Source organism: Erpetoichthys calabaricus, chromosome 15 (assembly GCF_900747795.2).
Source record: "Erpetoichthys calabaricus chromosome 15, fErpCal1.3, whole genome shotgun sequence".
In the NCBI taxonomy this organism is placed as follows: domain Eukaryota; kingdom Metazoa; phylum Chordata; class Cladistia; order Polypteriformes; family Polypteridae; genus Erpetoichthys; species Erpetoichthys calabaricus.
The window spans coordinates 71910083-71922756 of NC_041408.2; the positions used below are offsets into that span (position 1 = coordinate 71910083).

Sequence of the window (12674 nt, forward strand, 5' to 3'; positions counted from 1 at the left end):
AAAGCAAACTCGATGGGTGATGCAAGGAACATTGTAAATGCAGGTAACAGGATTACTTGGCCACTAACCTGGCCATGACCCTGCCTGACTGCTGTGTCTGTTTATAGGAGAGTGGCAGATCTCGCTACAATAAATAACCCTGCTGTTCCTGTTTCAAGCTGAATAAAGTTGGTTTTGCTAAAGTACTGAGACTCAGCCTCATGTTTTGGGGTGTAAGGTGGGGACGTATAGCATGACCCCGATCTTTTAGGATTCGCTTCTGTGGGGCCTCACTGCACCACTGTGAGCCTGTTGTTGCCCTGCCCCAGCAACGGACAAACAAACTTCCACAGATGCGGCAGTCACGCTTCGGGACGCATATCAGCATGACGTTCCCATTGGGTGGGGGGGGGTTCCGAAAGAGTTCAGAAACCTCACAATATGAAGAAGAAGAAAAGGATGAATTGGCTTCTGATTGATAACTGTGCTGCCCACAACATGCTTCCGCATTTAGATAATGTTCCTCCCACTCAATTGCACAGCAGTGCTTCAGCCATTGGATTTGGGCATCATTCGCACCCTGAAAGTTTATTATCACAAGGAAATGATGAGAAAAATTCTGGTCAGCATAACTTGTAGACAGGAGAAGATTAAATTTAACGTGAAAAAAGCTATTGAAATGATTGCAGACGCCTGGACGCAAGTTAAAGAAAGCACTATAGAAACAAATACAGAATCTCATTACAATGAAATTTTCATTACAACAAAGTATTTTTTAGGTCCCTGGAAGTTCGTTGTAACGGAATTTTACCTGTAATTCAAATTCCTGTAAATTAAGTACTGGCAAATAAAAGTAATTCTGGTTGTGATAAAGTGCATGTGAAGTTAAGGATTACAGAAAGTGTGTCATCTGTATCTCTACATACACCTCCCCCTTTCTTTGTAGCTAGCAGTATTTGAACACTCATTTTACAGTAGCTCTTTTAGGGCGGATGTCGACTTTTGTCGACAGGAGGGGTTGAGGGCGAATGTCGACAAAAGCCGACATCCAGGGATAGAGGGTGACAATCAGCTGTTAATGGTGACAAAACTCACTGTCACGTTGCAGGCATTCCCTCTGTGCTTGGAGGAATGCTAGACTCATTGACTCAGCAACTAAACCTTGCGTGTGCGTGAGTTGCGAAATGTAAACAATGGCAAGGTGGCATCGACATGTCTTAAGGGAGCGAAGCGAGTGCAGAAAAGAAAACACTCGGCAGACAATGTTTTGCGCATTATCGCGGAGTCGGACTCTGATTTTTCAGAATCAGATTTTATTGACAGTAATCAGGAGATTGAACAAGAGAGTGAGAAGCCGGCATCAGCTGATCGGACACCAGCCGATGCCGCGCCAGCTGATCCGCTGCCAGCTGAGCACATTCGTGCAGCCGATGCATCTACGGCAAGGTTCGCGTGGGAGGAATACACAGACATCGATCCGTGGGAGCCGAACTGGCTACCAGACTTCACAAGACGGCATGGCTTGCTGTTGGACACAACAGATCACCAGCTGCTGGACTACTTCAGGCTGCTCTCTCCTGATGCTGCTTTTCAGCTACTGTCAGACGAGACAAACAGGTAGGCAGAGAAATTTTTTGAATTGCGGGCTGCGTTTGCATCGCATTCTTGTTTTTCAAAGTGGAAACCCACAACAAAAGACGAGATGAAGCACGCTGTGGCATTACAAATAGAGATGGGACAGAACTGGTGATATAACTTCAGGGAGCATTGGTCTAAACGTGCTTTGTCCCCTGGTGGCTTTGGACAGGTTATGCAGCGTGATGATAGGTACGTGATGCCGCAAAGTTTTATTCACTTCAGTAATAAACAGAAGCAAATCCCATGGGGTGAGCCAGGCTATAACGCCATGCATAAAGTTCAGCTCCTGCTTGACATTGTGGAACCAACATAGAAACAATTTTATCAGCCTGGCTGTGATTTGTCTGTGTATGAATCTATGATAAAATAAAAGGGACACCTTCTTTTTTTCTGCAAATATATGCCAGACAAGCCCACAAAGTATGGCATAAAGGATTTTGTCTGGCAGAAGCAAACACTGGTTTCTGCCTGAAAGTAATTACATATACAGGAAAGTATTTCTTTCAAAGAGAGAACTGTCCCTTGACAAGTCAGGTTGTGCTGGAGCTGCTTCAGGGCTATGAACATTTGGGTCATGTTGTGTACATTTGGACAATTTTTATACATGCCCAGAATTGTTCATGGAGCTACAGAGCAGAGGAATTGGAGCTTGTGGCACAGTGAGGGTGAACAGGAGACACATGGCTTCACAGTTGAAGCCAGACAGGCTGAAGATGAAAAGAGGTGACAATACGGTTTTCATGGGGGCAGAAAACTTGGTGGCAGTGGCATGGCACGATGGCAAACAGGTGACTTGTCTCTACAGTACACACTAACAATATATGTGAGAAAGTGCAGCAACGGACAATTGAAAAGTAGGCACCAAAGCAACACATATTGTAAGCAGTGCAATGTGGCAATGACTGAAATTGGCTGCTTTGAGCGAGATCAGACATTGCAGGACTTTGCTGTGTAAAATGTATGTGATATGTATGTAGAGTATGCAGGCTCATGCAACATGCAAGACAGTAACATTTGTCAAAAGTAAATATTTTTTGTTGATTTCAATTGCTTTGTGTTCTTTTTTTAAAAAAAGATAGTTTTTGGAAAAATATTCAGCCCTGGGAGAAAAGAAACAAAAAAGAGTTAATGGTAGGTTAAGGGAAGTACTGTGAGAAGCGGTCCATGGCGTTGTGCAAGTTTTAAATAATCATGGCCAGGGATGTGCAGGCTCCAGTCAGGTGCAGATGTGCAGGTTTCAGGGTTGATTGGGGCACTTGGCTTCTTTCACACACATGTGTGGAGGCGGTCGGATCAGTCAGGTGCTTCATTTGCACTTCGGAAGCATCAGCATATCACACCTGCACCCAGTCACACAGGCAAGATATAAAGAAGCCTGCACAGCAAATACAAAATGACAGAGAAAGAGACAGACAGAAGGACAAACAGGGAACATGGAGCAGACCCAGACATCACAAGCCTTCAACACTGACCCACTGTTTATGGTAACCATCCTTAGCATTGAAGCATCAGCTAAGAACTGCATCATAAAATCAGATATTTCAGTCAACATGTGTAGTGAGAAGTCATAATGGTTAACACGGTACAACACCCTAGTACTACAGTCAACATGTGGAAATCAAACCTTTACAGAATACATTCTTCTTCTTTTGTCCTTGCAACACTCAGCCTCATTACAGACATCTTGCTTACTTTGAATTGGATTATACCCTAAGTTCTTGTCTATAAGCCGCGGCTTATCTAAGGAAAAAAGTTGTGAAAATGAAAAAAATAGAATATCGGCTTATACATAAGTCCGGTTTATACAGTAATCCCTCCTCCATCGCGGGGGTTGCGTTCCAGAGCCACCCGCGAAATAAGAAAATCTGCGAAGTAGAAACCATATGTTTATATGGTTATTTTTATATTGTCATGCTTGGGTCACAGATTTGCGCAGAAACACAGGAGGTTGTAGAGAGACAGGAACGTTATTCAAACACTGCAAACAAACATTTGTCTCTTTTTCAAAAGTTTAAACTGTGCTCCATGACAAGACAGAGATGACAGTTCTGTCTCACAATTAAAAGAGTGCAAACATATCTTCCTCTTCAAAGGTGTGTGTGTCAGGAGCACAGAATGTCACATTGATAGAGAAAACAATCTCTAGCAAACAAATCAATGGTGCTGTTTGGCTTTTAAGTATGCGAAGCACCGCGGCACAAAGCTGTTGAAGGCGGCAGCTCACACCCCCACCGTCAGGAGCAGGGAGAGAGAAAGAGAGACAGAGTTTGTTTTTCAGTCAAAAATCAATACGTGCCCTTCGAGCTTTTAAGTATGCGAAGCACTGTGCAGCATGTCTTTTCAGGAATCAGCTTTACAAAAGATAGCAACGTGAAGATAATCTTTCAGCATTTTTAGACGAGCGTCCGTATCGTCTAGGTGTGCGAACAGCCCCCCTGCTCAATCCCCATACGTCAGGATCACAGATAGTCAGCGCAATAGAGAGAGAGAGAAAAGTAAGCAATCTAGCTTCTCGGCCATCTGCCAATAGCGTCCCTTGTATGAAATCAACTGGGCAAACCAACTGAGGAAGCATGTACCAGAAATTAAAAGACCCATTGTCTGCAGAAATCCGCGAACCAGCAAAAAATCCGCGATATATATTTAAATATGCTTAGATATAAAATCACAATTTAAATGATCGCTACGCGCGCGTGTTGACTCGGCGACGCCCAGAGCAGAAAGAACGCGCTCCGGCCGCTCCAACCGCGCCATGCGGGGAGTGAGAGAGACGCCAATATCTCACACTCTCTCCCCCCTTAAAGAAATTAAATGGGTGCGAGTGAGACCACTGATCTCCCTCCCTTCTATTAGTTATAGGTTATAGTATGTTCGGCTTATCCATGAGTCCGGCTTATCTATGATACGATTTTATTTTAAAAATTCGTATGATTTTTGGTCTCCGGCTTATAGACAAGAACCTAGGGTACTTGTAAGAAATGCAAACAGGTATCTAAAATCCTGGGTGAATGTGCTGTTTAGGTCCCTAGTGTACACCCTACTAGACTATCATTTTTACTTATTCATAGGGCTTCATGTTCATAACCAAAGGCCCTCATCCTCTTCTAACCATCTTTGAGCGTTGTATTGAATGCAACAGTCTTTCATTATACCTTGAACTACTTCAATATAGAAAAAATTAAGTTTTGTCAATTGTGAGCAACTTAGAAATTCTTCACTATAAGGCAGCCCTTTGACAACCCTATCAGTCACCAGCACTCCATAAACTATGAGTTCATCTTATTTAAATAGTGTAGTGACTTTAGCAATTCCTAATTTCCTACTTACTCTCGAACAAGCCTCTCTGCCACCCCTCCAGTCTTTTACTGTTGCCTTATGTAGGAAGACAGATTAGACTTGACTATAATTTATCATTTCTATATTGATTGTACTTACAAAGGATTATATTTAAGTAATAAATATATAATACATACTATAGCCCATCTTAAAACAGAGTAAAAAAGAGTGATCATGGCTAAATAAGAGAAAACGTAGTGGATGTGATGTTCTGCATTGTGCTAAATAAAATTTAACTTCTATGCATTGTCCTGCAAACCATATAATTACTTCAGTTTTCACAAAAGCAGTATCAGCTTTTTTTTTTTTAATGCAAAAATATTGTCTCGCACTGAGTGAGCACATGACTGTGCTCTTTAATAAAATACATTTGGAATAGAAAAAACACTGTCCAGCAATTGGCCATTTAGAGTACATGGATGTGGTTTTCCTACATATTTGAATAGTATGAGTTTTAGAAATGTATGTTCTTAAAAAAAAAAAAAAAAAAAACCTGTTTAAAATGCCAAGAATCAGTATCCCTGTCTGCATGTCGTGTGTTTTTTTTTTCGTCTCCACCACGTACTCTAGTTTTCCTCCCATATCCTGAATTAGTGACTCTTAAGTTGCATATGGACATGTGAATGTATCCTGTGCTTGACTCAAACCCTGTCTGGCTTTACTTTCTGTCTGGTCCATGACATTGCCCGGGTTGGCTCCAGTTAGCCGCAATCATTCATTGGGTTATGTGAGTTAAAAAATACTGATTAAGTGCTTTGCATTTTTTTTTAAGTGGTGTGGCCTGCACAAAAAAATGGGAAGCCTACTGTTAATGTTTAGACTCGCTGTGCAGTGTGAACTGTGAATGCAGTTATTTTCTTGAAAACAATATGGGTTATGCAGTGTCTTGTGCTGAGGCTCAGTGCAATGGGTGTTGATAAGGGGAATTGCAAATTGAGATTTTAGGCAAAAGATGCCTTTTGGTAAGCTAAAAATGTATGGACTTCTGTTTAAAAATTACAGTAATGCTTTCTGTGGTACAGCTAACTGACACAGTCCTGAATCCCTTCCTCTTGAATGTCATTTGGTGTCTTATAAAAAGGCATATAGAGTCATATGCTCCACTATAATGACATTCTTTGTTTTTTCCATAAAACAGCGTCTAATTATTAAAGCACTACTATCTCCTGTCTATACCCAGGTTTTTTGTCTGTTATAATATTTGTACTACATGGCTGGTTCTCTCTTCTTCTCTGATACACCTTATGTCTAAACTCACCATGTTTGTGGCGTACCCTCAATCCCTCTTTTTTTCTTTTTCTTTCTTTAAATAATGTAACAGTGTTAGCCAGCTCTGTCTTCATGCATTTCTCCTACAGTTTATATAGAAAGTTACATATTAATGGTTTGTATGTATTCTCAGTAGCATCTTTGAGTAGCCTTGTGTAAATGTTGAGTGCTCCCAGTGATTTATTTGGTTTAGTTAATTTTAGTAGAATTTTTCTCCAGATTTTTTCTGAATTGTAGCTGCTGGCATGTTATTGACCTCTGCACTAGTGAAAAGTTACGGAAATCGCATTTTGAGTCTGTTTGCTGTTTTATTTTCTATGTGCTTCATTTGTCTCCTAATATACTTCATCATTTGGTGAGAATTCTGATATTGCTAAAATAATGAAATGATCTCATAAGACTGCTTTTTGCATTATAGACCATACTAGCATAACTTTTAGAGTTTGCTACTTCCTTTATAAGCAATGTTGTTTACAGGTCTAAAGGTTAGCATTAGTGTTATTTTCCATATGCAAGGCCTGTCATGAAATTGACACTGCTGATTAAAAAAAAAAAATTAAAAATATACCATTGCTGCCTCCATAAACACCTAGCAGCTTGACTTGTGAGTGCTTCATTATTTTATTCTACGTAATCACAAAAGTGCAGGGGAAGCATAAAAGGTTATGGTTTTAAACTGGGCTCAAACTCTTCATTGCCATAAGGCTGCCTTGGACCTAAAATTGCCAAAAACTGGATCCACCACAATGGCAATGCACTTATGATGTGCTGTGCAATGTCTATTAAAGAGTTTTTGACCTCCTAGTCTTGCAAACCCAGACATTACTGTAGGAAAGAAAATACACATCTCACATAATCTTTGTAGTGAATAGCAGCAAAATCGGTCACAGAAAAGTCTATGTCTACAGTGGTTCTTTCTGAAAATGTGCTCCCAATTTCCTCCATTTCCTACATATTAAATGTGTGGGGTGCAACTAAAAACACAAGCAAAGAAAAATCCTGAAGGCTACAAAAATTGTACTGAATTTATTCATCAGCATTAACAGTAATAATTCAAACTGTCTTAAGAATAAAGTTCAAAGTATTGTGATCTGTATATATTCTGGTATGGCATGTTTGGAATTTACAATTTTAAGTTATTTCAGTTATTCATTTAGCTGTGCTGTCAGAACTTGTACATGGTTCTGCTTGTATCAGAGTTGTTAGGCACATTTACTGTTTCGGGGCATTGACTACAGAAATCTGTACCTCCTGTGGCTCTTCATTATCTCACTTGGGAGGAGTTCATTTTAACTCTTTTTAAATGGGTGTGACAGCACACTGTTTAACTTAAATGTACAATCATGAGGTCAGCGTTTCACGGATATAGCTGGCCATTCTTAGAACCTCACATTTATTCCAGGTGTATCGTTATGACTGTGAGTGACAAAGGCCACATACTGCTGGCAGCAGTGCATCATTCACTTTTACCATTAGTCCAGTGATGTCTTTGAATGCCAAAGTATAATCTGTTTTTACTGAATGGTTATGTTTATTTTTATAGCATATTTAATGTGTCATCTGCACACATATGTATATGTATATTTAGCAGGGATTGTTTTTGGGTGAAGTTTCAGCCATACAAAGTTTATCCATCGTAATCAGAGATTTCATATTGTTCAGACGATGTTAACAAAATCTCAACTTCTTAAGTCACCACTTAAGACTGATTTAGACATGTCACAATTCATGAACTGTCTAATTATCCCAATCCTCATTTAAGCCAAATTCATTCACAGTTGTCTCCAGATATACAGTATGTGTGTATATATATATATATATATATATATATATATATATAATTAGTACTACTTGCCTCCAGGCACATTTCTTTGCCACTATATTCATCACATTTGTCAAATTGGGATTCTGTATCTGCTGTTAAAGTTGAAGTCTCGCTTAAAAGGTTAGTATTTGATTCAAAACATCCAAAGAATGCTTACCAATGTACTGATGGACCTCACTGAAGAAAATTGCCAAGAATGCTTCTGTGGTTGAAGCACTGAATAAAATTGTCATTAATAGTAGGCTTATTAATTTCATTACAGACTTTGTATGTTACAGAATTGTACTTGGATGAGTAAAGAGCAATACAATGAGCAGATATGTATTGTTTAACCATTGGTGTGAAGGTACAGTTGTGTGTATAGTGTGCACTTAGTGTACCGAAGGTTAATAAACCCATGAAGTCTGAGCTTTAGTTAGCTCAGTTTTAACATGGAATAAATGTAATTGTCCATTTTCGAGCAAATATTACTTGTTGATCATTCTGATCCAAACTCTTGTTGTTTTTAGGTTCATCCAGGCTAAAGAAGATCTTCGGCAGTTAAAATTACCTGGATTTTTATATAGTGAAGTTCCCAATTTGGCATCAAACATCCCATATTTTAGCATGGAAGAAGATGAAACTTCAGAAGAAGGAATCCATTTGATCGTCTGTGTCCATGGTCTTGATGGTAAATATATAATGCCTTATTATTCTTCATATGAATTATAGTATAATAATATGTATTCTTAAAAATGTCGGCCTAATTTTTGCCCAGTGCGTGTTTACTGGTTCATTCAAATGAATTTGAATGATGATTTAAACATAACACAAAGGAAGAGGAATATTCTCAAAGATAAACTTGACCTTTGTAAAACTTTTTGATGCGAGTACAGAGTATTAATGTAAAAAGTACTACATTAATGTAAATCTAAAGGATTAAAATAATAAGCTGATTTACAAAAACCAGCATATACATTAGGGTTAGCACCATTAATATAACTAACATTTGGTGTAATCCTTGTATTCGGCCAATGCCAGTACCACTTTTCAAACCCCAGGGAAAACGGGGTGGGGGTTTGGGTGGACTACTTTTATTAAACATTTACATTTAATAATGCTAGATAAGCTGTTATATTTAATTGTCAAAAGGTCAAATGTGGTCTTAGTGAACATTTTTTATACTTTGATGTATTTTTACTATACATCAGTTGGACATTTTAGGAGGTGGAAATTGCACTGGAGTTTATTTCTCCAAAACTGACTGATGGAAAGTGGTTGATGTTTGTATCAGTGACCCCCTTCAGAACTTTGGTCTGTTTGACCTCTTCAAATTTCATTACTATTAGAAAAAGAAAAGTGGACAACTTCAATAACTCAAGTGATGAAAACTACACACTGAAACTAATTTCAGCATGGTCCAGATGTAAAGTGCATAAAAATCAGTTCCATGTTACCGCTGTTAACCCATGTACAGGGTATTTCATGTGTTATGGCTCTTTGAAACTTAGATTCTGCAGATAACAAGGCAGTAGTAATGGTAATAATATAAGAGCACAAGAGCAGCAAAATAACGCAAGAACCATTTCCAAAGAACCAAAGATGATTCTCTTTGTAAAAATGTATTAACAAGAAATGTAATGTTTAATACTGAACTGAAACAAAAAGGTTTAAATGTGCCAAGCTTTATTAAATTGCGGCTAGTAAGAATTGGTTATAAAATATGTGTGCATCTGATATGTGAATGAATTAAACTGAAACAATAAAAAAACAAATGACAATGAAATGTTTGAGTGTTCTCGAGACAAAGGACACTACTGGCATCAGTAGACCTTGAAAACAGTTGCTACTTGCTTGCCGCTTACCGTATTCATTTATCTACTTGATTATTTCACTACCCAATTATCAGTTGGTATTGTGAAGTTAATCTGGCATCTGTAATCAGACTTGTTGGACGTTTAGATTTGCAATGTCTGCTTTTCTGGTACATCAAGGTTAAAGTTGATAAACATGGGAAGGAAATGTCTGATGTCTGTCCTGAGATACAATAGAAAATTCAAAGAACTCGCCTGCATGTCCCATCGCCAGATGTTATGCATCTCAGATAAGTGGGCCACTGTCAGATGTAAGTGCAAAGCAGGAAATTTAAACTGTCCTACTTTTAGATCAAAGATTGTTTAATTTATGTTTGATTTTACATAGCATGCTTTCTTTTAACAAGTTTAGATTTTTTAAATCTTCTGACAGTAATAAGCAAATAATGTTGTCATATTCTTTCTGAAATCATTCTTACTTGATTGGAGATAGAAATAGAAATAGAAGTTGTTGGATGACGGCTGTGATGCTAAGCAGTGTTGAGGAACTTCAGTGGAACACCTCTAAACCCCTTCACAGAACAAACAACATTACAACGGGGACCCGCTTATTACAGAGGTTGAACCAGCAAGCAAAAGTGTGTCTCTTTATGTTGTGTTGCCTTCATGGTACAAAGATAGAGATTTCTGTTAATGTTCACATCAGAGCAAACTAAATACTGAAAAACTGGTCAATATTTGTAAAACAGTCAAAAAAAAAAAAAAAAAAAACTATGCCAGTGTTCTACCTGTAAGCTGATCTATCAGTCCAGCTTCTAGCAGTGAGACGATTTCCTGTTTTTACAGGATTAGCTAAAAAATTTCTATTACATGGTAACTTGTACCATAATCTAAGTACTGTATATGAAATTGATATTCTGCTCAAATTATCGAACACTTATGTGAATTTAATATTAACTTTCTAAGATTGGCTCTTATAAGTATTGTAGACAGATTATTTTAAAAGCAAAACTGAGCAAATGATATGAAGTATAAACAGCGTAGCAATTACAGTAGTAATGCTGGATATTTGTCATCGAGTCTGTCATCAATGTGAGCAGTGCCTAGAATCACTTGATCTAATTCAACATCTCCTGCAAAATCAATTTTTTAAGCTTACATTCTTCTTGAAAAAGCAAACTGCATAACCATAAACCATACAATAAAAACCTGTTGTTTTGTTACATACATATTTAAATGCTTAATTCAGTGTATTGCTACTTTGGTGCTCACTGACTTTACCTTTATTTATATATTGCAATTTTGGGAATTTTGTAAAGAACAACCCATTAGAGATAAGCTTTGTATGTATAAGATCATTTTCACAAAGAAAGAAAATTGGTTTTGAGTATAAGAAATGTCTATATTTTTGAGGATCTCCATCAATCTATGAACACTATGGAATTTTCTCGGAAAACTTTTGGTAAGGTTCCCTGTTTTTAGACTCATTGTCTTTGCTTCTGTGAATACTTAGTAAAATCTTGTAAATTAAACTGATGTTTTGACCTATTTTACTGGTGAGGTTTGCTGGACTGGCCTGTCCTCCCAGTTCTTAGCAACGTCTAGCTGTGTGTGTGTGTTTTTTTAAGAAGTCAGTCAGTCAAGAGCATAATCCCTTTAGCATGTCCTAGGCTGCCTTCTAGTAGGCCGTGCCTGGTACACTATTCCACGGGTGGTGCTTTGGGTGCATCCTTACTACAGGGTGGTTCATGTGGTTCCTCAATTCATTAGTGACCAGAACTTTTTTAAACTGTTGTAAATTAAAATTCCTAAAATGTATCCTGTATTCCAGGTAACAGTGCCGACCTCAGACTAGTAAAGACGTATATTGAGTTGGGTCTACCAGGTGCACGCATTGATTTCCTTATGTCTGAGCGAAACCAGGTAAAAGTTTCAATATGTGTAAATATAAATGAGTATATTTCTTTTTTCTTTATAAATTCTGATATTTCTATTGATATTTCTCTTTGGTAAACCCAGTACAATTAAAATTATTTGTTAAATGATACTTTATTAAAAGGTGGCTGATCATATTTGTGCAAGAGAATATTTTCAAGGATTCATCTAATTGTGATAAGAACTAATTATGATTACTGCCGTGTTTTAGTTTTCCAATACCCCATAATTGTTTGGAATAATAGGATGAGTTGTTTACTTGGGAAGCCTTAAGTCAAGCTTTGATTGTTTAAAAAAAAAAACCTAAAGCAGAAGATTTACAGTAAAGTGTGACCAAGTAAAGATTAAATCAGATTAAGGATGTCTAAAACACGGCTATAGTGAAAAAGGATTTCAGATTTAATAAGAGATATAAGTTTTAATATGTTTTTTGCCTGGAACATTGTTTAATGCATGAAATAAAGTAAATGTATTAAGCATATTTCTTTGAATTGATTGTTTCACCATACTAATACAAAGCAATTAAATGTATGGGTTGGTCATGTGTGTGTTAAAATTAAAAAGAAATGTGGTATATTAAGAAATTGGCATATGTTAGTATATAAATAACATCCTGTATACTTTTTTCTAGTCTCGGGTACATGTACTATAATAATTGTAATCCTTTCTTGCAGAATGACACATTTGCAGATTTTGATTCCATGACAGATCGTCTGTTAGATGAAATAATACAATATATTCAAATCTACAATTTAACTATATCAAAAATTAGGTAAGCATATTTCAATCCCTGCTTAAGTTATTTATTCTTCTGTTTTTACCTCTGACTGGGATCAATATTAGATAAGGGTAGTAGTCAAGCAAAGATATGGCCACACTGCAGCTCATTTATGCATAGT

At 37.5% G+C, this 12674-nt stretch overlaps 1 protein-coding gene across 2 annotated transcripts in view; it reads left to right on the forward strand.

The window, feature by feature from the left end:
• The window catches only part of fam135a (family with sequence similarity 135 member A), a 113932-nt gene that overhangs the window by 90508 nt on the left and 10750 nt on the right, over positions 1–12674 (forward strand). For both annotated transcript variants that reach the window (XM_028820508.2, XM_028820507.2), the window contains 3 exons: positions 8557–8717; positions 11672–11763; positions 12450–12547. In XM_028820508.2, the coding sequence (XP_028676341.1) occupies positions 8557–8717; positions 11672–11763; positions 12450–12547 (351 nt within the window). The remainder of the gene's footprint in view (positions 1–8556; positions 8718–11671; positions 11764–12449; positions 12548–12674) is intronic.